Genomic DNA, 23,666 nt, shown 5'->3' on the forward strand with positions numbered 1-23,666 from the left:
CACATTTACTCAGATGCAGCCAAACCTCGACAGTGGTTGCTATACCAACAGGCCAAATATGAGTCACCCAACAGGACGATCAATTGTCGCGAATTCTGCCTAGATCTCTACCACATCACAGTTCAACATGCCCTACCCAAGACTGATACGAAACGGGTTGACACCCGCCGAGGTGGAATTCATTGCAGAAAACGAAACTATTACAATTGTACCACTCCACAGAATGGGCACCCTGCAACTCATTAATGTTAGAATTCACCATTCTTGTATCCCCGATGCGATAATTATGATTTACACATGTCCTGTACGTTTTCTAGGGATCATACGGTCCATTCAAGCCACCAATAAAACACCAAGTCCCACTATGGCTGGCTTTAACACTAAAACGAAAGCAAAAGTGCCTGATACAACCGCCGGAGTGGTTGGACGTGGGTGAGGAATGGGAGACGAAAGTTGTCGGCCGTGCTTCACTTGTGTCTGAACCTTGCCCGAGTAGCCTATTTGCGCACAAAATTAGAGCAAGAGACGAGCGGAGAGAATTTCAGCGACTTGCCCTTTCGTTTTATGGAAGTCTCCCACGCGTTACTTGATTGGTGGGTAATTAGCTGGCGGTTCGCCTGGCATAGATATCTTCTTATTCTTCGTATTCAGCGCGGCAGATGATGTACCACAAGCAGACATGGTGCGAACGCTTCTGAAGGATCTGCGAGAAGTAAGGCAAGCCAAAGCACGCCGGGGTCTACAGGCAATAAATCCACGCTGCGTCGAGGTTCGTCCGCCAAGCGATCGCACCCACTGTCGCTCAGTTTCTAACTGACACACTCAATGGCAGATGAACAATCTCGGGATGATGGAGCTGAATGAGATCCGCCCTTTTTTTACGAAAGCGTTCAATGAATTGAAAAAATTGCGAAAACGTCCACCTGGCGATTCACAGCCAAGTCAGCATACAAATTCCGATCAACTTGGGCAGTCCCAACGAACAGGAAATGGGTTGTCTTTTTCACCATCCATGTAAATAAACGTCCACAGGAAATGACAATAGTATCCTACGGCGCTGATCAGTCCCCCTCGACGGCAAATAACCAGGATCCCACCCACTTAAATCAGGGAAAGATCTGCTCTAAATACAAACTTCTATGGTCGTGAGGTTTCATATACCCTCCTCCGGCCACAGCCATCCATATGTTTGCCAGCCATCCAAATCCCCAGTCTGAAGTGCCCGGTATGCATCATAAAGCTGCCTAAAGCCCTCAAACTTGCTGGATTGGTCTGCCACCTTTGCGATATCTAGCTCTACATCTTCTTCTTCATCATCATCATCATCCCATACGCTGCTCGAGTTCGTCTTCGTCTTAGCGGACGCAGATGTCTTGGGTTTACCAACCTCGCGATGGATCTCACTCACTGGAGTGATGATAACGGCCGTACCGCACGCTGCTACTTCTTCAAAACCTCCCGAGCGCACCTCCTCCCATGGTACTCGTCTCCTTTCTACTCCCCAGCCAAAGCGCAAGGCTGCCAATTCGCACAAGCTACGGTTTGTGATCGATGCCAGGGCGCTGGTACTCTTGGGAGTGACGTAAATCCGCTTACCGTTGGCATCCGGAGCGGTCAGAGCAGCAAAATTAGAGGTAGCAAATTCGTCGACATACTTGTTTTCTTTGGAGTCCAAAAACAAGAGGACGGTGTAGCCCTTCTCTTTGGCTGCTAGAGTAGGGCCCAGCGACGGTGCATAGTTACCGCCCATCTTAACTTGTCCCGTCCCGTACGTCGCAGCACGGTCAAGTTTGTGCTTTATAAGCGCCTTCGTCGGAGCACCCATTCCCCCAACATAGTACTCGCCAACAGGAATAACCAGCACTATGAAGATGTATTCCTTTGCAGGAGACAATCCAACCTGAGCCCCTGAGCCAAAGACAAACGGACGAATGTACATGGCTCCATTCGAACCGTATGGAGGAACGTAATCAATGTTCGCCTCTATTGCTCGACGGACAGCCGACAGAAAAAGTTCCTCCGGAGGAGCTGCCATGCATAAACTACGGCATGACTTTATCATCCGTCGCGCATTGAGTTCTGGACGGAAGACACGGACCTAGATAGACCGACAGCGGTTAGTTTTATTATGAATTTTAAGTGAACAAGCCTGCTGGACTGTCTACCTTCCCGTCTTTCATACGAAACGCCTTGAGACCCTCGAAACAGGACTGACCATAGTGCAGTACCGTTGCTTAAGGTAAAGTTGAGAATGTCAGGAAAAGCCCTTGTGCAGCCGACGGGCAGGCGGCCTTAACACCTACCCGCAACATCCAGCGTGACTTTAAAATCCTTGAGGAGTTCCCCTTCGTTCCATTTGCCGTCCTTCCATACATATTTGACACAGCCATTCGTCTTCACATAAGAAAATCCCAGGTTTGCCCAGTCAATGGTTGCGGGGTCAATGCGATCGGGAGCGTAGGAAGCCATGACGAAAGGGTGTGGGCAAACTAACGCGAGGAAGACAGGCGTGAGTTATCCATGATGGTTGATATGGCAACAGTCGATCTAATTAATAATGTAATAACGACCCAATAAGGACACATTACTTGCACATGACAAGGAATATACGGAATGTCGCTAACTAGTCGCTAACTGGCCTCTGTACCAAGCTATGATTAGCACTACACTAGACGTCACAATTGCCTATTCTACATTCCCCCAAATTACACGGTAACCACGTTTTCCAGATGTCCCTTCACAGCTCCTCCAATGTTGACCAGGTCGATCAAAAATGTATCATGTCCATACATGGCATCAAGTTCGTAGTAGGTTACATTGCGGTTACCGGCTTCTTTTAAACAATCTGCAATTTCCTTCTGCTGCCAATATGGAAATAGGATGTCCGATTGCACGCCCAGAACCAATGTCGGCATCGTAATAGGTGACAGACCTTTAACCAATGCAGCGCGATCTGAGGGCGACGCCGTTGTTGACGACAATGGCTGATGGGGGGATGGGTGAGAGATGGGGCAGTCAACCGGTTTGTGTTGCGTTTGCTGGTGACACTCCGGACTGTGCACGTTAGGGTCAGGTGGCAGCGGATAACTCATGTCGAACATGTCCATTGCTTTTGAAATATACAAGAGGGAATTTGGGTCATACTGGAGGCAAAACCGCTCTCCCTAAGCAACCGCATGCCACAAGTCTGATTAGTATCTAGCACAGGGACATTGCATAAGCGCGACCTCCCACCTGATGGTCCAAGTATGTCTCAATGAGAAAATCTGGACACAACGCGGGTGTTTGGTCAGGATTCGCTCGTTTCCTTCCAAATCGCTGCTCCCATTCCGGGCCAGACCGATAACTGGACGGTACACGAAATAATGTATTGATATCGGCTTTAGCAAGCTTTCAGGACATGCTCCTCCTACCTGATGGTTGCAATTTGGCGTGCCAACTGAAATTTCGAAACGTTAGTCTCCGATGCTATCTTTCTTAGTCAAGATAAGACAAATGCTTACCTTCATACCAACATGAGGCGGTACTCCTTGATAGTAAAATCCCTCTCTCCAGTTAGGGTCAGCCATCAATACTTTCCGAGTCGACAAATTATTAGCACAGATAGATCGACAACGGCGCACTAATCAGAGAAGCTTACCTTGCCGTTGGGTGTGACGCAGCGCAATGGAGTAGGGATGTGATCGAGCTGCTCCTGAAATGGATACTACTCGCCCAACGCGTTCCGGGAACAAGGCGGCAGCCGCTAGAGATTGCATTCCTCCCATTGAACTCCCAACGCTAGCATGCAGCTTCTGAATACCAAGACTGTCAAGAAGCTTAAATTGTGCCCGAATCATATCAAAGATGGTGATAATCGGGAATCGGGTCGCGTATCGCTCGCCATTGGATGGGTCAATACTGGATGGCCCAGTTGACCCATAACATCCTCCGAGGGCGTTCGTACATATTACAAAGAATTTGTTGGTGTCAATGGGATATCCAGGACCTATAAACTTCTCCCACCACCCATCCTTCGTATTCTTCTCATGACTTTTAGCGTGACTGCTAGCACTTAATCCTGTGTGCAGCAAAATAGCATTGTCTTTGGCGGCATTCAGTGTTCCCCACGTCTCATAAGCAATGTCAAACTCGGGTAGCACGCCGCCGTGTACAAACTTGAAGGGTTCACTGTGATGGTATGTTGAATAGCCAGAAACAATCTTGTCATATGCTGGTTCTGGTCCACCGTCAAGCGAGCGTTCCCGCTCAGCATTGCGTTCAAGGCATGGGAAAGAAAGTGCAGGATTGGACGAGCGAGATGTTGATGCAGATGTAATATGGCGTGCAAAGTATGACGGTTCTTGTCGTCCTGTTGCGGTAAGAAGGATGGTGGGTCTCGTAAGAATTGTTCGCTCCCCCAAGATGAGGGCGTTCTTTGATGGAATACCGCTAATAGCGCTGCGTATTCGCCAGGCTGGAACTGTAGGTTTGAACATTGGTGATAGCTTGACGGACAATAATCGCCTATGCAGAAGCAAGACTGCAAACAAAGGAGGGAAGGAGGGAGGACAGTGGGCTTAAAGGCGGTGGAAAGCTTTCAAATCCAAGATCACTTTCAATCACGTGCTCACGATCGCGTCTTGTCCGTCCAATCTTTTTGTTGCAACGCTTTGGTGGTCGGGTTTGTAAACATGGTGCGTAACTGCGAACGTCCAAAAGTACATCGCCCTTGATGAGGAATAATATATGTATTACTTGTCTTGTCGTAGCATATCATCAGAAAAGTGACTCTTCTGCCGCTTAGCGTGGGCTTGAAGCAGGCCAGATAAATACAAGTTTCATGCATTGTTCTCTCCAATAGGGTCACGTGATACGATGTTTACGTGAACAAAGTGTCATGTTCCACTCCACCAGGCGACGATACTCTACGCGACGAAAAGCCACGCATCGGGATTGCCTCTCCAAGTTTTGGAGCCTCGTATTGAGGTTTCTTTGAATCGGGATCGGGCGCCTGTAACTTTCCTCCGTATTTGCTACCTATCGGGTTTTCCAACCGTTCCGAGAGCATTCGCGGCTAATAATGGCCAGCCAAATAGTTCCGTCTCTCCTAACGAAGGAGGAGCTGGCATCCGACCCGACAGAACTGTTTACCGTGCTCGGAAAATTGGGCGAAGGGTGAGCTTCAAAACCTTAAAAAGGAAAGCGGTGGGAGTATCTGTAGATTGAAGCAGGTCCCCTGTTGGCGTGAGAGCCAAGGGACGAAATGGCGCCGACTGGGGCTACTAAAACCACAAGTGGTTGCAAGAGATAGTTTATTGAAGATCATCAAGCAGAGAAAGCGTGTACGCAGAACTTAATCCTCTCTATGCTGTAGGTCGTATGGCTCTGTCCACAAAGCGCTTCACAAACGTACTTCAACCGTCTGTGCCATAAAGTTAATCCCAGCGGAAAATGACCTAGATGACACTGTCAAAGAAATTAACATCATGAATGGCTGCGATTCGAGCTATGTTGTGCAATTTTACGGCAGCTACATCAAAGAAGGTTACCTTTGGGTATGAGTGAGTGGGAGAAGCATCGTAGTGGCGATTGGAGTGACACTGCATTGATCGAAGGAGCTAATCGCCGCTCCTTGTTTAGATAGTGATGGAGTATTGTGGTGCAGGGTCTGTCTCAGATATAATGCGAATATGTGGACGAACGATGACCGAAGGCCAAATTGCGGTCATTTGCCGAAACGTACTGGAAGGCTTAAAGTATCTGCACGAAAGGAGGAAGATTCACCGAGATATCAAAGCTGGGTGTGTATTCATGATCTCTCTTAGCTGGTTGGCTCTATGTAGACACTCATCCGGTAATAATCATATTACAGGAATATTTTACTAAATACGCAAGGCGAAGCAAAACTGGCGGATTTTGGCGTTGCGGGACAACTGAGCGATAATCAAGCAAAGCGAAACACAGTGATTGGAACTCCCTTCTGGATGGTGAGATATACACATAATGCAGAGAAGACTTGCAAATGATTCTGACATAGTCGTGCACCCGGTGTAGGCGCCGGAAGTCATTCAGGAAGTGGGTTATGGTGTATTGGCGGATATATGGTCACTGGGGATCACATGCATAGAGATGGCAGAGGGAAGACCACCGTACCATAAAATTCACCCGATGCGCGTAAGACTTTGAACTGGTTGGTCAGACTCCGATTTCCACTTGTCCTCAAAGTTCTTCTTTCTAGGCAATCTTCATGATACCAACGAAGCCGCCACCAAGATTGCAAAATGAGGACAAATGGTCGAAGCAGTTTATAGACTTCATCGCCCAATGTCTGACCAAAAACCCAAGTGCGCGACCTAGCGCCGAGCAACTCTTGCAGGTAACAACCATGTTGTTGCAGTTTTTGGATATAGTTTTCTAACACATATTCTAGCACCCGTTTATCACGGAGGCTCCTGGAATAGCGGTTATGAGCGAAACTGTGTCAGAGGTGATGGATTTGATTGCAAAGGGGGCTTTGGATGATGTAGGTGTCGTGCGGAACCCGCGCCATTTGTAATTTGACGCTTGACTTGGACTTATTCAAGGACGAAAGCGATGCCGAGCAGTCTGATGAGGACGCGGTAAGTTGAATGTGTTTGTTTTCCTTCGCATTGGTGAGTTGTATTCATGTCCCCCCGAAGATCCCGGTAGACACGGTCCGTCTTGATCATGCTACCATCAAACAAGCCCGGCCGGGGTCACCACGACGTGCTTTTGACGAATTGCCTACCGTCGGACCCCAAGCAGCAGCGAGAAGGGCAGAAGAGGCAAGACGTCACAGTGGTGGAGAAACAAGTGAAGAAGACGAAGACTCGCTTGCGTATGGTACTGTAAAACTGAACGGAAAGGCTGGCAAGCAACCCACGGATGCTGGGCGCAAGGTACTGGATGACTTCTTTGACAGCTATGCTTCTGGGACCATGTTGCCTGCTCAGGGTGGGATGGGTACGATGGTCATCAATGATGAAGGTGGCGGGTATAGCGGCACCATGGTGATCAACAAAAATGACGTCGATGTTGGGACGATGCGGACAAAAGTTGAGGAGGGAAGCCCAAAACGTAAGTCGAGCGGTGAAAATTCTATTGAGTCAAAGAATACTTAGCACAATTTTCCGGATAATGCACCGATCAGGTTATCAGCCCGCTTTCATGAAGTATCTTGGAAAAGGAACAGATGCAGGAGCATTGCAATCCGAACCAAGTTCGTCCTATGAAGAGTCCACAATGAAGCCTCGCAGACCTGTCGTTACTGCATCATCACCCACCTCCACCGTAAGTGATGGCACGGATATCACTTGAATGTGCACAAATACTAACGTGCAGGTTACAGCAATCACCACGACAACCCACCACGACAACCCCGTTTGACCTCATAAACAGCAGCAGCAGCCTCGAAAGCTTACAGGAACTTCTAGATCTTGTTGAAACAAATATGGAGAAAGAGCTTGAAGCTACACGTCTAAAGTATGAGAAAAAACGAGGACCGATTCTAGATGCTATCAATGCGAAGAAGGCGGCATTGGGAGCTGATGGGGGAAATTTGGGCGTGGAGGTATTTGGGAAAGGTTAAATTGTACACAGGGTTAACTGGATCGGAATAATGCGAAAAAGGATGCCATGAATCTCCTCATATGAAACTATTTCCACTATACTATATCAATGATTTGCCCGATTAGCAGTTAAGACTTCCACCCCAGTTTCCGTCACGAGCAAGGTCTCTTCGAATTGTGCAGACCTTTTCCCATCCCTTGTCACAACGGTCCATCCGTCGGGCCATTGCTCATCGTGCCATGTGCCTTCGTTAATCATCGGTTCAATAGTAAACTATACGCAAAATCAGCAACATTTCACAATCAGTAAAACCTTAGCACAGTACCCACCGTATGTCCGGCCTTCATGACACCAACAGCCTTATTCCGTGCGTAATGTGGCACACTGGGAGTACCGTGGAAGAGTCGATGTATTCCATGTCCACAGTAGCTTCGTACAACCGAGAACCCTTCCGACTGGGCATGCTTCTGAATTACGTTCCCCACCTCCCGATACAATGTCCCTGGTTTCACTGAAACGCCAATAAAGAAGCAGGGTCAGTATCATAGCGGTTAGATCCGTGGCCTACTACTTGCGTATACATACCCATGGCAATCGCCTTGTCCAGGCACGCTCTAGCAGTTTTGACCAGCCTTTTACCCGCCTCGTCCACATTTCCCACCAGGTAAGTCTCGTTCAAATCAGCGTGGAAACCATCGTACATGCAGCTCACGTCGAGATTGACAAGATCTCCGTCTTGTATTTCGTACTTGTCAGGGATACCTAACGATCGAATTCAACAGTCACTCAATGACTGCAGGTAACGATGCTGCAGTATAATTCAGTATAACGTACCATGGCAAATGACTTCGTTGACGGAGACACAACAAGATTTAGGGAACCCGTGATAATTGAGAGGCGACGGATATGTGTCTCGTTCTACATGTGAATCCAATTAACATACTACCCTCATTCAGGGTATTTTGAATGTAACAAATGCCCACCCAGGCAAGCTTCATGTACCACCCGGTCAATCTCGTCCGTAGTTGCTCCAACTTTGATGGCCTTGGCGCCTTCGTTTAATACGTCGCGAGCTATCTTTAGATCACATCCGATCAGCATCAAAACGTCAAAGAGAGTAGATCGTACAGGCCAACCTACTCTGCAGACAGTCCTCATCTTCTCAATTTCTTCAGGGTTTAAGACTTCGATTCGGGTGCTTCCTCTCAAACTGAGTTCACTGTATGGTTTGCCTTTTAAAGTATAGGCACATGTATTAGTTCCGTACTATACTGCCGTCAATAAATGGTTCAAAAAACGTAAATCCTACCATCCGCGGCATAATCCGGCTTTCCAATATGGTCGGGTACGGCACGTCTAGGGTCGAGAGGATACATTGGCCGTATCTTCCCAGTGTAGTGGTAGGACGGCCAAGGATTGAACGTTTTAACGACTTTAAGGAAGAGAAAAATCGGGCATCAGCCTCTATGCCCGAGGACAGTCACCCATGTTCCAGTTTAAAGTCAAGACGAACCTCCATTGGATAGTGCAGCCGTGGCGGTTTTGTGTTTCGCTTTGTGTTGTGCCCAACTCCCTTTAAAACATTCTTGACTACAGAAGTGAGATCCGGCGATATCCAGCTTCATGCACGTAGGGCATCTTAATTTCGCAGGCTGCCCACAAGCTTCGCAGCTGTACCCGTCCATCGTTGTCATCGCTGTTCTGGTTGTCAATGGTTGGTCTCTCACACAACCAACAAAAATATTGAGGGGTTAGCACGCGCCCTTGTGACAAGGCTGCTTCCCCACAATTTTCGAGATTGCGCTCCTTTTGAACATTTCTTTCAATCTTGCCTTCAACATGAGCTCCACCGCTCCAGCGCCTTTGTCCCGTCAGAGTTCTGCGGCTAACTCACCCATTATATATGAAGTCAATCTGTCGGTGCCGAAAGATCGTTGTTCCGACTATCTGACATATTTGGCGGATTTCACGCGAGGGGTCTGCTCGGAAGTGCAAGGTGCGTTTCATTGAAACGCCTGCTAGTTTACAGAAATACGGATGGCAAGGGGATAATGTGTGTTGATCGGATAGACATGAGCTCTCGAAATGTCTAGCTTGTCTCTCTGTAGCGATTGCGTGCTGGTGATCCTGAGTCATATCACCATGCTATCCGCAAGCTCAGTGAGCAGTGAATTGATATGGTTTATGCTGATTGCCTTTTTTCTAACAGGGTTTACGGGTGTCCAGATATTTACGCAACCCAAGCCAGTAGGACTACATTGGCTGAGCGAAGAAGGGGATTCCAAGGTTTGTTCCTAGATCTAGGAGCATGCATATGGAACGAACTCGAATCTTTCACTTTCGAATAGGCGTACGTAACAGTTCATTACCATGTTGCATCACAAATGGACTTGGATTTGTATTTGAAGGATCATCAGGAACGGTAGGGCCTTGCTTTTGACAGTTGCAAAAGTTTGTAGTTCTCTCCTTAACCCTTATTTCAAGAGTGGCGGTGGCCGATCAGAGCAAATGGGGCCATTTAGTTACCTCAAGACGGATCTTGCGACTAACATTCAGCACTATTGATGCGTAACCTGTTCAATATCATTTACAACTTAGATGTCTGGGAAACCCCCGCCCACCAAAATTTATACATGCAGTCGTATTTATACATTGGGGTCTAATCGCTGCCATATTCTGCCGCGACTTTGAATTATGCGGGAACGACAGCCAAAGTGCTCCTGCAGCGAGGACAGCGGTGAATCTTGTCCTGTCAGAGCCATTTAAAAAGGATTAGCACAATGCACATGACGGCAGAACATGTGTTGTAGTCTCCCCACCTGACATGTGCCAGAGCAGAAGGGAAGGCAAAAGCATGGCCAGCAAACAAGACAAAGCATAAGCGACGTGCAATAAGCCAAGAGTCCGGGAGCATGGGTCACTTTTGTAACGACATCCGTATTGCAAAACGGACAGTGCATTCTGTTCGCAAAAGCTTATTTCAGATCATGGTATATCAGATTGAAAGATACAAAGACTGACTCACCTCAACGGCTCCCGTGCATCTACCATTACAAACCCATCCACAACGTTCACTCCAATGGGCGTGTTTGTTCTCACTACATAGACGTCAGCTTGAGGGTGGGCTGTATAATAGTCGGCTGGCGCCTGCGGATAGGGGGTTCCTCCAGCCGTACCGGGATAGACATTATAATTTGGACCACCAGGCTGCGGGTAGAGAGGTGTAGTGAACGTGGCTGCTGACGAGGACGGCTGATGCGGGCCTGCGTAAGCGGGAGGCGAGTCGTTGGAAATGGACTCGTAGTTGTTGGGTTGTTTCTTTTCAGGGTTCGACATATTGAATGGCTTCTGGGGATAAACAGTAAGTGTAATTTCGACGGGAAACAGACTAAAGCCAGTGAGCCTTTTTTAAACCTTCCGTTTTTAAAAACCTTGGCGGGGAAGCGGGGAAATGAAGGAAAAACGAAGAACTCGTGGCTGTGGTTTTGTGGGGAGGGAAGAAACTCGCAGTGATAATCAATGAGTCATCAAGGAAGTCATCTGCATGAGTGCACGTGAACCATAACATTCAATAGTGTAGAGGTGACAGAAACTGGCACTAGCTACTACACCAGGGAATAAACCGGCGACAACCGGTTCGGAAAAGGTAACTAACTACTACTAGGCAATTATACACGCAACGGTTGTTCTAACCGGATAACTGCCCACCACTACACGTGGTCCCTACTAGGCCTTGATCCAGAACTCTTGATGGCATTGAAGCCAGACTCTTGCATCCAGGAGCGAATCGACTGGGCAGCGTCACAAGCTGGTGGATTTTCAGTGACAAGGCTTGGAGACTAAAAAAAACTTGCATGTCAGCGAGGTGACCTGATGACAAGAAATGCAAGAAATGCCATCGATACATACCAACCAAGCTCAACTAATGTGGCAGTATAATAGTAGGTTTTGTTATCGGATCCGATTGGTTGCCGCTGGTTCTGATCACGGTTGCTGTCGGGCGGTCGAGGTCCTCGACACCACCACATCGGCGTTCTCATGGTTGACCGAGTCGCGATGAGGTTGTGTGGGTCGCAATGAGCGTTGCGCAGATGCTTCGAGTCGAGGATGGGTAAAGAGGAAAGAGGGAAAAGGCCCCCCTTTTATAGACCTTTGGCATGCGCCTCACCGCAGTTTAAAAAAAAACATTACAATACATGCCACACCAATCTGAGCGATAGAGGGGGGTTCTGATTATGCGATATGATTAACCGGATTAATCCGGATAATAATGCGTCCTAGTGCCATTTTCAATCGCCTCCACACTATGAGAGAAGATGTCACGTGCAATCACTGCTGGGTCGATATCACACTGTCCAGCTTGATCATCCACCAGCGGCTTTCTTCCAGTTTTCTACCTGTTATAGACGAATTTTCCATGCTTTAACAAATATCGATAAGGGTCACAATATTTCTATGTATCGGTACTGTTTCTCTCCATGTACTCTGCAACCTCTGGCAATACTTGCTATTCTGGTTTGAATGAAAAGATCAGCTTGTCCAATCGAGACTAATGGACGCTTTTTTTGTTTTAAAGAAAGCGTACGGTACACTGAACAGGTCCGAACATGAAAATGCTGCCAACTCCGACATTTACATAACCAAACATTCCTCATAACCGACCATTACTTCTTGATATCTGCAGGTGCTTGTATTGTAGTCTGATAACACATGTTTTATTAAAAACACCGTACACTGAACAGTTCTGAACAAAAATGTTGCGAACTCCGACAGTTACATAACCAAACCATTCCTCATAACCGACCATTACATTTTGCAGTCTCTTCTTTTCGTGCTGCCGTTTTCCCTGCCTTTTCATCTGGCTTCCTATTTGTTCCAGATACTTTAAAGTGGCAGGCGTGAGCGATATCCTATTAGGTCCAAGTCCTTGATAACGTATGATTTGATGATACTCTACTCGGCACCAACGATTCCTCATAACCGACCATTACATTTTGCAGTCTCCTGTTTCCGTGTATGCCATATTGACTATGGGGGTACTCTGTAGTATATCACGCCAGTACGCTATACTACAGAGTACCCCGACTATGGTAGTCAATGAGTCATCAAGGACGTCACAGTGGATCGAACCAGGTACATGACACGCTGTGATAATCCGCTGAGCACTTGGGCCAACTATTGCAGCTCATCATCGATTTTGCACGTTTGACAGATATTGGCATCGTCTTTATTCCAATAGTAGTGTTATATCCATTCAAACATGCTGCTGTACGCAGCTGGGGTTGGCCTTTCGTGTCGTCCCTTCTGAACTTTTCTATGGTTGTGAGTGGTTCTCTTAATGGGTTCGAGCGGAGACCGGTTTGATGGGGGGCAGTAAGGAATGGGGCAGAGTCCGACGTATCTGAATTGGGAGCTTATTTCGTCTAGTTTTGTCAAAGAGCACCAAACAAGATGGCTTCTCGGCATCCCATTAGCAACGTCTCCGTCGGCGGTGACGCCGGGGAGCTGCAGTCACCAAAGGCTCACTCCTCAGGTGAGGAAAGCACAGGCAAGAGCAGCAGCACCAGGCAGGGCAATAGCAGTGCTCCTGCCGCCCCTATGGGACAATCCTCCTCTTTTTCAACTGTTACCTCTCCGGCACAGACGACTACATCCGCTGATAGCACTTCTCACTTCCGTAAGAGACCTCGTATAGAGGGCAACCTTGGCTGTGTTTTCGCGGATTGCGAGCCGGACATGTGGGAATATCGTTTTCAGCGTCCTCGTCCGCCGAAGTCGGAACTGATACGGACCTGGGACGGCCACCCCGAATTCCGGAAGCAATTTGAAGACTTGGTCGACCTTGGTATTCAGAGATATCTTCGCCTGGAAGCTCTTGAACCCAACCATCTGGCAAGATTTGCTCTCTGGGCATGGGGATTGAATGTGGCATATGCAATGGAAGGACAGGATATGCCTGAGGGGGAATTTTTTGAGGCGCAAACAGCTGCAATTGATTTGGGCAAGAGTTTTCGAGACGAGACGCGGCTCTGCCAGCGTATTATTTTCAAATATGATTTTGATTTCGACTTCGTTTCAGGCGAGCAGGCACTCATTCGTTATCAAAAACTTGGACCTGAACGGATGACGCTCACGCCTATACTTTCAAAGTACATGGCAAAGAAGGCAAAGCAAGATGAGAAGGCACGGAAAAAGGTGAAACGAAATGATGACAAGGGAGAATGTAAGGGCCAGTTATGAGGAGCTGAGGCGGTCAATAATGTTACCCGCAGGTCCTCTGCCTGTGGAAGTGACCCTCATCCTTCCCCGCCTTTCTTTTAAAATTTGCTTTTCAATGTACCTGCAGCAAGTGTCCAGTTGAACATCCCCATTTGAGGGTAGAGCTCAGATGTGTACTAGGGGGGATAAGGGCGCCGTTTGCCTGTAGTTGTGAGGTCGTGAATAGGTTAGCTAATTACTAGGGTAATCCCAGCGTGTTGGGTGTGGGAGATATGTATTGTAGTAAGATCGCCCACTAATCCCAATCATCATCATCCTCGTCCTCCTTGCTGGCCCGGTTCACTCGAAATCCAGATCGCCTCTGATCCGATTCTTCATCGTCATCTCCGTCACCCCGCCGTGTGGTAAGGACGGTATCGTGAATAGCGCCAATTGACTTGAGCAGCTTCTCCACATGGTCTACGGTCGTGCCCATCCCACCAAGCTGCTCGATCCCAACCAGATTGCGCTTCAGATCCCCCTCGCCGTATATCAATAATGTCGGCACGTTGCGATCTGGGTAGTTTGGTATACATTGGTCCGCAACGATTTTTAGGAATTTTGTTGAGCGATACCGAGCAGCGATGCGCTCGAGGATGCCGTTGATGAGTTTACAGGCTTGGATATGATTCTGAAACAGATGCAAGACAACCCATGTGTCTTTGCTTGCCTCCGTCACTTCCACTGTATAATCTGGCTTCGAGATTTGGGTGACAGTGCCATACTTCTCCAACCTTGCAGCAGCGTTCATTTCAGCGATGCGCTGACGACGATACGCCCTAACGTTGGAGTGGAAAGTCAGGTAACCGGAATCCTGTGTAGACGTTTACACGTACTCTAAGACCCGGTCGTCTTCTTCGTCCTCAAGCTCGTCGAGTTCGTCCAAATTGCGGTCTTCCAAGGCTTTCTCGCCATACTTCTCTGATATCACTTGGTCAAGCATTTCGTTTATTTGGTCTTCTGTGACCTCAGGTTCCGCGGGGAGGATTCCCTGCGCTCGCAACGCAGCATTCCATTCTTGACACAAGTAACAGTGCCAGCTTCAGTACAGATTCCGTTTATTTGATGAAAATAGTCATCTACCTGTGTCTTCGGCCATTGCGTCTGTACGTTGGTGAAAGGAAGGTTAGTTAAGGACTGAGCGAGCAGGAACGCGGCTGGACAAGACTCGTGTCCGACCGCGTCCCGGAGATCATTCTCACACTTCAAATGGGAATCCAAGGACTTCTGCCTTTCCTCAAAGACATACACCGTCATGTTCACATAAGTACATATCGAGGGCAAACTGTAGCTGTAGACACATACGTATGGCTTCACCGAGGCGCATTTGCTTGCGCATTAGAGCTGGCCACTGGGCGTCCCACTCGCAAGTACGTGTCCTCATATTTCTGTCCGTTCAAGTGTTCTTATCTGACAATGGATTCGGCGCAGATATGTAGATTATTGTATGAGACAAGTGCAGTTTCTGCTAAATCACAATGTCCGACCAATCATGGTTTTCGACGGGGGTAATGTCAGAAATGCTCATATGGCTTTTGGGGAGCCACCGACTTATTTATTGGACTGAAAGGTTGCCTTCCCATGAAAGCTGAAACTGAGAAGCAACGACGAAAGTAAGTGCTATTTTGGTTTATGAGCCTTCATTAGTGGAGCTACAAAACTTGCTTTCCATTAGACGACGAGAAGATAATATGAAGAAAGGACATCAGTTTCTACGGACTGGCCAAATGATGAAGGCAACAGACTGTTTCCGGCAATGTGTGGACGTTACACCGCGGATGGCATATGAAGTCATCAAGGTACGGAGCGGCATCTCCGCCAAGAGTAGGGAGTCCGGTCTTGCTAATTCATCAGAGAAGGAGCTTCAAAGGGCAAATGTCGAGTACATCGTGGCCCCATACGAGGCGGATGCTCAGATAACTTTTCTGTTAAACTCTGGGCTAGCCAGCGCCGCCATTACGGAAGATTCAGATCTCCTCGTTTTTGGGTGCTCTAAGGTAGTTCCTGTTGATGTAGTTTCTCATGAGCGAATGAGGACCAAACCACAGTGCCAAACCCTCAGGTGTTGCTAAAGCTCGATCGAGAAGGAAATGCAGTCGAGATAAGCATTGACGACTTTGGACACATAGATGGAATGGAGACTTGGACACATCGTCGATTTCGCCAAATGTGCATCTTATCTGGATGCGACTATCTAGAGTCGCCTCAAGGCGTGGGGATAAAAAAAGCTCACGGGCTATTGAAGTACAAAGACGCAGAGGAAGTGAGTGTGCATGGGTATTTGCAGAACATTCGGAATTGCTGACTGATACCCACGTTGCAGCTCATTAAGGGCTGGAGATGGGGGCGAGCTGTCAATGCACCAAAATGCCCCGGTGACTATCTGGAGCGCTTCCGTCTTGCCGAATTGACTTTTTTGCACCAACGAGTTTACGATCCTCGGAGTGGCACTATCATCCATTTGAATCCTCTACCTAGCAATTTACAGCTCGATACCCAACTGATTCGATTTCTTGGGCCGTAAGTGCCATGCTAGTGAATATTGGAAAGTAGATCGCTTCATAATGAAAACTCGTATGTTGTTTGTAGTGACCTCTCACCTGACATAGCCAAAGGAATTGCAACCGGGATTCTTGATCCCGACACAAAGTTGCCGTTCGAAGGCGACGCGGGGCTACCACTTGACGCAAATGCCACCAGTGCAGGGCCTTCTCTCCCACCACCTAGTAACTCAATGGACACAACTGTTGCAGAACCAGCAAATACCAAGGAGAACCTCTCACCCATGAACTTCCAGGGAACGCACTTCAAAGGTCCACCCTCTGAGCCGGATAAGCCAAGTATATGTGCTGATTCAACCCCCATATTTCAACACTCTCCACATTCCAAAATACTGAACCTCAAACCTCGCAATGTATCTCTACCCGATGAGAAAAGTGTCAGCCGGACTGGAAGCATTTCTCCCTTTTTCCAAAGCCTGTCCAGCCTTGGCAAACAGGCTGCTAAACGTGAGCTGTTAACACCTCGCAAAGTGGAGGACATGGACGAAACAGGATCCTCTGCGAAAGCTGAAATTCCCGCGTTGATGGCATCACAGGATGACAGTCAAGATGCTTCAAGTCAGACTGCGAACGATGGGTCCCTAGTCAAAAGAAGTTGGAATGATCAACCGCTTTCGATATCATCCCAACCTCTGCAGACAAGTGCAAGCGGAACTATATCCCTTGGAATCACTTCGACCAGAGTTGAGAAAAGTGTCAAACGACGGAAGTCAGATACGGAGACCGATGGCACCCTCATCGCTTCGTATAGTTCCGCACAAGAATTCACCTCTACGGTAGAGAAGGTGTCGTCATCCACACTAAGCGCTTCAACGACAATACCTCCAGCTGCACATGCACAACCTGGCATAGGACATCGTTCCATAATACGCACCCATATATTCCGTAAGGGCGTTGTAGCTCAAGGAATCGGTGCACGATGTTCTATTACACCCGCATCTCACACGGTAATGCAAGCCTGGAAACGCACCGTGCGACTGGCCGTGTCTTACTAAAATGCTTGTTGCAGAAATTTCGGCAGCATGTACTGCAGTTCTCACATGTGGGAAGCAGTACTTCCTTGAAAGGTGATGATAGTCATTTAGAGACTTGTTCAGAACAGAGCGCATTAACGTGGTTACTACCCAGCTACCAAAAAACGATTAGGCGTTGGGAAAATAAAGGAGAAGAGATAGACAGCGGAACGTTTCTGATGCTATATATCGGCCTGACACGATCGGAATAGTTCTGCTCATTTATTCCCATTGATAGAGTATTTGTAAAATAGTGCCTGCAAAAGGATCAACTGACGCCATGCCGCGTATGGATCAGCGTGTAAATATACAAGATAGATCCATCAGCAAAGCTCTTCTCCGCAAGCTCGGGCTTCACATGACGTGTTTGTCTTTACGAGATTTTCACTCAGCGAAATGGGAAGATGCTTCGTCGGTATCGCCAACCTTCCTTTGGTCTACAGACGGACCAGGCTCCACGGTCGTCCCACTCTCAATCAAAGTCTACACAAAGAGGGACCATAAAAACAAAACCGCGATTCGCTAACTCTTACTAAGTTACTTACGTCTTCTTTTTCGGTAAGCTCGGACGCGTGAGGTTCAGGGGTGGGCTCCCGCAGGGGTCGGTCAGGTCTACGACTGCTGAACTTGTCATGGCGCCATGCATCTGGAGATGATGTCCGAGGCTTCAACGCCCATGATGGTCGCTGTAGATCAGGTGTACCATAAGATGGACGAGGGTTAGGGTTGGGAAAGGGACCGGGTCGACTCCTATCATCTGCACGGCGATCTACTGGCCGATCGCGCAGACCCGGCCGCGGGATGAACCTGTCTGACTGACGACGACGCTGCTCTTTTCGTTAGCCAGATATCAAAGGAGAATCATTCAAACCGCCAACGAACCTGCTTAAATTTACAGAAAAAGGCAATGAAAGAGCTCAAGATTAATTCAAGTCACTTCACTCAAGTCCGTTGCCGCAGTGGAAGCGACAATGGGAGCCATTGTCCAGTTTCCCCAGGCATTGCGGCCCTCGCACCCATCTCATACATCGCTTGCATGAATCACGTATTTACCTACATCATAGGGATTTAAAAAGAGCCATGGAAAGAGATTGAGAACATGGCATATTAGATACTACCTCATAAGAATCCAGTCTTCCGCTCCTGCTGTTGGTAGTCCTTCCGCTATCGTAGTCCCTTGTCTCACGGTGATCATAGTTACCCCGTCTATCCTCTCTGCCAGAATCTTGGTATGCTCTGTCTCGACCGTATCGAACACTTTGTCGCGAGTCGTTCAACTGTCCTCTGTCCCCCCTCTCGTTCTTATAGGCAGGCGTGTGGTACTGTCGAGAGTCTCTCGCCGTGTCGTACTTCTGAGAGTCGCGACGCTCTCTGCCATATTCATCCCGAGCAACAGGTTTTCCATAGCTATCACTCCTTCCAGAATTTTTGGGAGAGCGGCTGCGTGTTCTGTAAGATCTGCTGTCGTCCGAGGCTCTGCGGAAACGACAGCCAGTGACGGTAGATCAGATGATCTAATTTGCCACAAGCTGAAAACAATCGCGGCAACCCTGCCGTTAGACGTATCCAACGTACCTGTCTCTTCTGCTATCGTTATAGTTTCCACGAAGCATATTTGTTTCCACTTGCGTTGGATGAGGGCGGCAAAAGGAGGTTCACAGAAGAGAAGCGCACAACGCTACTGAATGTGCTCACGTGACGAGAGGTGCTCAATGCTTCAAGTCGCCGCAGATCGCAGCAGAGGGAGGATCAAAGCGAACATGCCACCACAACCATCAACACGGACGCCTTACACAGACTACTTTGCCTATGTGTATGCAGGGATTGTCTTCATTGGGGGGATAATTGGGTTTATCAAAGCAGGTTGACAACACCAGTCCCTTCATCCTCAAAGTTCGCTACAGTCGTCTTACCTACACGCCTGTACCCAGGTAGCTTGACGTCTATTGGTATCGGAACAGTGACAGGCACATTACTGGGAATAGGTGCACGACAAGTCAGCGCAAACCCAAGGCACTTTTCGCTGTTGTTGAGTAAGTTTGGTTTGCTTTTATCTCTTTGTACGTGTAGGATTAGGAACTGATGTGCTCGTCTTTTGCGTTTGCCTTCTAGTCTTGAGTGGGGCCCTTATGGTGGTGATGGGGACACGGTACTCTCAGTCAGGTATGTACTATCAGTCCCTTCCGCGTCATCGTGTTGGGATGGATATGGCCTCGACAAAAACGGCCTGTGTTGGCCTGCTGGTGCTGTTCGGCATAATGCTTCGCGAAGTTTGCCTTACACCACTAGCCGGCCAGCCGCTATGTTTTTCGCCTATACCATTCAATGCGTGTAATTAACAGCGCACACCGCTAATCAATCTCTCCCGTTCGTTGTAGGCAAAGTGATGCCCGCTGGCCTCATTACTCTCATCAGGTACTAACTCCGTAGGTGTGTTCACGCTCACCGTGATTTCTGATGTTTATTGTTCTCGGTCGTTAGTGCCATTTCCTTTCTGCGGTACGGAATCCGCCTGGCGTCAAATTGATATATAATCTTGTAATGGAGGTTGCTGTCGAGCTATGCTCGACTGAGTGGATCAATGGTCATTGTACATCTGTATTCTGTCATCTATCTATCTGCATAATAAATGCTGTCCGCGAAGCGAGGTGACTAATAATAGGAATTGGAGGTTTTCCTCCCCGTCACTGCAGTTTCTGGGATGCTTCCAATAAGAACACCTGCCAGACGCGTCCTCATCGCTGACATGCCAGCTGACTTTCACCAAGCGCGTTCTTTCTGGGTTTGACCTCCAGTCACACAATGTACTGGCCATTTGGCTCAAAACAACAGCAGAATGAGACGGTTACCTCTCCAAATGAAGAGCAAGTTCAAGCAGCACATACAGAAGGTGTTCCAGCATTGTCAGCTATGGAACCCTCAGCACCGAATTCTGAACTAACACTACACACCACAACGCCTGGCTTGCCTCCTCCCCGTCTCGAATCGCTCAGCTCACCTTCGGATCAGGTGTACCCCACGTCATTCTCTGGTTTCTTTTGGGAAATGCTCGGCCTTTCCTCTCCAAACGTTGGAGAGGGTCCGTACTCCTATGCGACTTCGTCAAATCGTGAACTCTCCCAAGCGTTTAACGAATATGAAGGGTTGGACGACGAAGAGCCCACAGTCACGTTGCCGGACGTCCTGGCTGAAGCTGCACCGATACCCCCATCTGTTACTAATATGCCTGCATCTGCCAGCACCATGGTTCTATCACAGTCTGCACCTGATCAATCAAGCGTGAAAGCGCCAGTATCCGGGATGCGATTATCCCTTGACTCATTATTCAGACGGCGGAGTTCCTTGATCAGTCCTGCACCACTGGGAGATGAAGGAAGTAAGGTCACGGAGGACCCCCCGTCGCCGATATCACCTTTCGAGGAAATTTCTCGTCCTCCTATTGCTCTCATAGGGCGCAAAGATGACATTCAGACCGTTTTGGACCACAATATGGCTGAACAGGTGGGTCTAGACATGCTGTGCATCTCGGAAATGGAGCTACGTTTCTGCATGTTTATTCTCGCCATTATAAGTAAATAATTTGATGGTATATTGTTTTGATGAAAATGCAGCTTCGTCTACATCTACCGCCAATACTACGAGAAGCACCCAGTTGGATATTGGTGTATAGCATGGAACAACACGGAATCAGTCTAAATACGTTGTATAAGCGTAGTGAAGGTCAGGACGCGGCATTGTTGGCGATTCGAGATGGCTCGGGGGGGATCTTTGGCGCATTCGGGAGCGAAGCTTTGAATGTGCATGCAGGTTACTATGGTACTGGAGCATGGTCAGTATGCATTGCTTTTATTTTGAACATTAGCACAATCATCCAATGTTCGATCACGCTCCACCTAGCTTCCTGTGGAAATTGCTCGATGGTGGAGACATTAAGGTGTTCCCGGCCACTGGGCATAATGATTACTTAATGCTGAGTGAGCCTCACTTCATTGCATTTGGTGGAGGGTGAGTGCTTCGTATATCTGGCACAGGGTCATATACTCGAGATTGATTTCCAAATTCAATGTTCAGGGAAGGTCACTTTGGCCTATGGATCGATGACGAACTCTACAATGGCCATAGTGGACCCTGCCAGACTTTTGATAACGAGAAGCTGTCGACCACATCAGAATTCGAGATCGTCGGTCTGGAGGTGTGGACTTTCAAAATGTGATAGATTGCGAGGCGGGCACATGGCATCCGGTCAATATTCCAGAACAGTTTGCTAGGATGGTGAATTCCTCCTAGCTCATTATCTATATATATATATTTTTGCTCCCTTGAGGGATTGTAAATACGCATATTTCTAAGCATAGCATCCTTCACGTTGGGGTTTTCTTCGGCCTGCTCGTCTTTTCTACAATCTTCATTTGGCGCAGTCAGTGCAGGACAAATCCTCTTTACTGGTCGACATATTTCTTAGCATAATCGATACTGCTTGAATCGATAACTGATCCTGCTAACGTTCCCGTAAGTATGCTAGTATGGTGCAAAAGTTAACATTATGAGCAACTTCAGTTGAGCGACAGCAGCTGGCATTATCATGACTGCTAATCCTTGCGCCCATATGATAGAACAGCAGTTACAACTTGGTTTGCAATTCGACGTCCAAACCAGGTCTCACGGACCTCCCACGCAACTACGTGGCAGCAGCTACACTCCTGTCTCAGACGAACTGCATTTGTAATATTCTACTGTTATTTTGTGTTTCTTTTACAGTGGCCAAACAACTTGAGTCTATACTTCCTTCCCACTCCTCTCTCTTCTCTTCAGCGGCCTCTGTGTTAAACAAGAAACCAGCGAGTGTGCACTCATGCCTGTGGCACCAATGGCCACATCCTCATGATATCGACAAAAACCCTTCCGTTTGTCAAAGAAGCTTTGAATATATTGCCCCGGAGGTTGGGATATCCATCTGCTGGGGGTTTCCCATGTTGCCGCTCCCTCACACGAATGGATCCTCACCCGAAGTCGCTCCTCTACTGTCCTAGAAACGACCACCATTTTACCAGTATGTTCTTGGCTTTTGTGGAGGTCCCCCAAATGTTATCCGTAGGTATCACTGGCCTTTAGGCAGAAGGCCTCCAAGCACGTCCGGGGATAAGCGCAACTTGAGACAATCCGATGAAAGCAAAGTAATTAGCACTGGGATATGCAGATCTCGGGCATCGCAGTGAAACACAGCGACTCGCATCGGCTCGTTTCAACAAGCCGCCATTCTATTTTCGTCGCTTCAAGCTTTCTTCTGACAAAGCAGTTCGTTGGGTAGACAAGGTTAGCATACAATAAACCACGGTCTTGAGATGCAATAACTACCGAGGCGTTTCGTGTAATCATCGAGTTCCGAAACAACTTGTTCAATGCTTGCAACCTGACGCTCCACATCAAATATTTGATCTATGTATGTTTCCATTTCCGCGTCTATGATAGAGCTTAGATCTCACAAGCTGTTCAATAACGGGTGATTGGCGGGGGCCTTACAAGTGTGTTGAACTTTGCCCATGCCAGCTATAAGCTCTTGTGCTGTTGCGTTATACTCTGCGTAACGGTCGCGTGCCAGAGCAGTCATCGACTGGAGAACGGTCAAATCGTCTCCTGCGGCTTTTAGAGAGTTGTGAAAGCTGAGAAGCGATTTCAAATAAAGCTACAAGGATACGGAGCCCATACCAGTAACGTCGTTGCGGATAGCCTCTGCCACTTTGACAAGCGTATCCTCAGCAACCGCTTCGGCAATGCCTAACAGACGTGATTGGTCAGGAGGCAGAGAGACGCTGCGTGGAGGGAAAGAAGGGCTAGTGGAGCCCATTGATGCTTGTCGAGGTGGCAGAGGTGGTGCTTCGCTGGATGCTCCAGATGATTGCATGGTTTGCAGTCTCCTGGGATTAGGGCGTGGCTGCCCATTCACGTGGATTTAACCATGTTAATGATCTGGTTCGATCCTTGGCTTGGATAATTCCATACATTAAAAGATAGTCGGATAACCCTAATTACCTTGCGAGATCTTGCACATCTTGCATAAATTGCGTTATATCTAGGATGCATAACGATCGGGGCAGCCGCTCTTGAAAGTCGAGCAAACCTCGCCCGTGAATTATAGCGTGAAATTAATTTGATGTGGGTATTTTAAATTAATTTTTTTTGGTTTGATTGCAGCAGGTTGCAGAGGCAGTTGGAATCAAAACACTCATTCCTCTTTTTTGACGTTTGGGAAGGATCGTCGGTC

General features: G+C 48.0%; 14 protein-coding genes across 14 annotated transcripts; 7 read left to right on the forward strand and 7 right to left on the reverse strand.

The window, feature by feature from the left end:
* Window positions 1-107: 107 nt before the first annotated feature.
* Window positions 108-1,170, forward strand: SPPG_08534 (DNA replication protein PSF2). Its single transcript, XM_016756684.1, has 5 exons — window positions 108-247; window positions 318-432; window positions 497-593; window positions 652-769; window positions 833-1,170. The coding sequence occupies exons 1-5, from the start codon at window positions 128-130 to the stop codon at window positions 1,016-1,018; spliced, it is 636 nt and encodes a 211-aa protein (XP_016604186.1). The 5' UTR covers window positions 108-127; the 3' UTR covers window positions 1,019-1,170.
* SPPG_08535 (branched-chain amino acid aminotransferase) lies at window positions 844-2,482 on the reverse strand. Its single transcript, XM_016756685.1, has 3 exons — window positions 2,304-2,482; window positions 2,166-2,233; window positions 844-2,098 (listed from the first exon to the last, which is right to left on the reverse strand). The coding sequence occupies exons 1-3, from the start codon at window positions 2,467-2,469 to the stop codon at window positions 1,154-1,156; spliced, it is 1,179 nt and encodes a 392-aa protein (XP_016604187.1). The 5' UTR covers window positions 2,470-2,482; the 3' UTR covers window positions 844-1,153.
* Window positions 2,483-2,521: 39 nt separating this feature from the next.
* SPPG_08536 (homoserine O-acetyltransferase) lies at window positions 2,522-4,588 on the reverse strand. The gene is made up of 5 exons (XM_016756686.1): window positions 3,641-4,588; window positions 3,504-3,574; window positions 3,414-3,439; window positions 3,235-3,346; window positions 2,522-3,164 (listed from the first exon to the last, which is right to left on the reverse strand). The coding sequence occupies exons 1-5, from the start codon at window positions 4,476-4,478 to the stop codon at window positions 2,706-2,708; spliced, it is 1,506 nt and encodes a 501-aa protein (XP_016604188.1). The 5' UTR covers window positions 4,479-4,588; the 3' UTR covers window positions 2,522-2,705.
* A 321-nt stretch (window positions 4,589-4,909) lies between these two features.
* On the forward strand, window positions 4,910-7,666 carry SPPG_08537 (STE/STE20/MST protein kinase). The gene is made up of 11 exons (XM_016756687.1): window positions 4,910-5,157; window positions 5,357-5,537; window positions 5,623-5,783; window positions 5,855-5,969; window positions 6,037-6,156; window positions 6,221-6,358; window positions 6,413-6,505; window positions 6,567-6,602; window positions 6,663-7,080; window positions 7,154-7,293; window positions 7,352-7,666. The coding sequence occupies exons 1-11, from the start codon at window positions 5,063-5,065 to the stop codon at window positions 7,589-7,591; spliced, it is 1,737 nt and encodes a 578-aa protein (XP_016604189.1). The 5' UTR covers window positions 4,910-5,062; the 3' UTR covers window positions 7,592-7,666.
* Window positions 7,667-7,677: 11 nt separating this feature from the next.
* On the reverse strand, window positions 7,678-9,266 carry SPPG_08538 (methionine aminopeptidase, type I; the record flags this gene model as incomplete). The annotated part of the gene is made up of 8 exons (XM_016756688.1): window positions 7,678-7,845; window positions 7,902-8,083; window positions 8,158-8,334; window positions 8,407-8,490; window positions 8,556-8,649; window positions 8,713-8,804; window positions 8,882-9,004; window positions 9,086-9,266. 8 exons carry the CDS (start codon window positions 9,264-9,266, stop codon window positions 7,678-7,680), a joined length of 1,101 nt encoding a protein of 366 aa, XP_016604190.1.
* Window positions 9,267-9,330: 64 nt separating this feature from the next.
* On the forward strand, window positions 9,331-10,322 carry SPPG_08539 (uncharacterized protein). The gene is made up of 4 exons (XM_016756689.1): window positions 9,331-9,568; window positions 9,782-9,858; window positions 9,921-9,994; window positions 10,057-10,322. The coding sequence occupies exons 1-4, from the start codon at window positions 9,412-9,414 to the stop codon at window positions 10,142-10,144; spliced, it is 396 nt and encodes a 131-aa protein (XP_016604191.1). The 5' UTR covers window positions 9,331-9,411; the 3' UTR covers window positions 10,145-10,322.
* Window positions 10,103-11,073, reverse strand: SPPG_08540 (uncharacterized protein). Its single transcript, XM_016756690.1, has 3 exons — window positions 10,598-11,073; window positions 10,392-10,533; window positions 10,103-10,321 (listed from the first exon to the last, which is right to left on the reverse strand). The coding sequence occupies exons 1-3, from the start codon at window positions 10,906-10,908 to the stop codon at window positions 10,265-10,267; spliced, it is 510 nt and encodes a 169-aa protein (XP_016604192.1). The 5' UTR covers window positions 10,909-11,073; the 3' UTR covers window positions 10,103-10,264.
* Window positions 11,074-12,751: 1,678 nt separating this feature from the next.
* Window positions 12,752-14,117, forward strand: SPPG_08541 (uncharacterized protein). Its single transcript, XM_016756691.1, has one exon. It carries the CDS (start codon window positions 13,024-13,026, stop codon window positions 13,810-13,812), a length of 789 nt encoding a protein of 262 aa, XP_016604193.1. The 5' UTR covers window positions 12,752-13,023; the 3' UTR covers window positions 13,813-14,117.
* On the reverse strand, window positions 13,924-15,032 carry SPPG_08542 (uncharacterized protein). Its single transcript, XM_016756692.1, has 3 exons — window positions 14,914-15,032; window positions 14,667-14,847; window positions 13,924-14,609 (listed from the first exon to the last, which is right to left on the reverse strand). The coding sequence occupies exons 1-3, from the start codon at window positions 14,927-14,929 to the stop codon at window positions 14,087-14,089; spliced, it is 720 nt and encodes a 239-aa protein (XP_016604194.1). The 5' UTR covers window positions 14,930-15,032; the 3' UTR covers window positions 13,924-14,086.
* Window positions 14,998-17,749, forward strand: SPPG_08543 (uncharacterized protein). The gene is made up of 10 exons (XM_016756693.1): window positions 14,998-15,200; window positions 15,262-15,338; window positions 15,401-15,443; window positions 15,506-15,629; window positions 15,690-15,827; window positions 15,893-16,093; window positions 16,154-16,350; window positions 16,420-17,338; window positions 17,401-17,458; window positions 17,520-17,749. Exons 1-10 carry the CDS (start codon window positions 15,040-15,042, stop codon window positions 17,564-17,566), a joined length of 1,965 nt encoding a protein of 654 aa, XP_016604195.1. The 5' UTR covers window positions 14,998-15,039; the 3' UTR covers window positions 17,567-17,749.
* On the reverse strand, window positions 17,462-19,161 carry SPPG_08544 (uncharacterized protein). Its single transcript, XM_016756694.1, has 4 exons — window positions 18,980-19,161; window positions 18,523-18,880; window positions 17,950-18,234; window positions 17,462-17,887 (listed from the first exon to the last, which is right to left on the reverse strand). Exons 1-4 carry the CDS (start codon window positions 19,015-19,017, stop codon window positions 17,789-17,791), a joined length of 780 nt encoding a protein of 259 aa, XP_016604196.1. The 5' UTR covers window positions 19,018-19,161; the 3' UTR covers window positions 17,462-17,788.
* SPPG_08545 (uncharacterized protein) lies at window positions 18,940-20,068 on the forward strand. The gene is made up of 5 exons (XM_016756695.1): window positions 18,940-19,267; window positions 19,336-19,437; window positions 19,517-19,567; window positions 19,783-19,819; window positions 19,886-20,068. Exons 1-5 carry the CDS (start codon window positions 19,090-19,092, stop codon window positions 19,929-19,931), a joined length of 414 nt encoding a protein of 137 aa, XP_016604197.1. The 5' UTR covers window positions 18,940-19,089; the 3' UTR covers window positions 19,932-20,068.
* A 93-nt stretch (window positions 20,069-20,161) lies between these two features.
* SPPG_08546 (uncharacterized protein) lies at window positions 20,162-21,793 on the forward strand. Its single transcript, XM_016756696.1, has 4 exons — window positions 20,162-20,905; window positions 21,016-21,233; window positions 21,302-21,409; window positions 21,476-21,793. The coding sequence occupies exons 1-4, from the start codon at window positions 20,207-20,209 to the stop codon at window positions 21,615-21,617; spliced, it is 1,167 nt and encodes a 388-aa protein (XP_016604198.1). The 5' UTR covers window positions 20,162-20,206; the 3' UTR covers window positions 21,618-21,793.
* A 326-nt stretch (window positions 21,794-22,119) lies between these two features.
* On the reverse strand, window positions 22,120-23,549 carry SPPG_08547 (uncharacterized protein). Its single transcript, XM_016756697.1, has 5 exons — window positions 23,435-23,549; window positions 23,111-23,336; window positions 22,925-23,044; window positions 22,760-22,864; window positions 22,120-22,688 (listed from the first exon to the last, which is right to left on the reverse strand). The coding sequence occupies exons 1-5, from the start codon at window positions 23,483-23,485 to the stop codon at window positions 22,663-22,665; spliced, it is 528 nt and encodes a 175-aa protein (XP_016604199.1). The 5' UTR covers window positions 23,486-23,549; the 3' UTR covers window positions 22,120-22,662.
* Between the last annotated feature and the right edge of the window lie 117 nt (window positions 23,550-23,666).

This window comes from Spizellomyces punctatus, assembly GCF_000182565.1.
Source record: "Spizellomyces punctatus DAOM BR117 chromosome Unknown supercont1.22, whole genome shotgun sequence".
NCBI lineage: Eukaryota > Fungi > Chytridiomycota > Chytridiomycetes > Spizellomycetales > Spizellomycetaceae > Spizellomyces > Spizellomyces punctatus.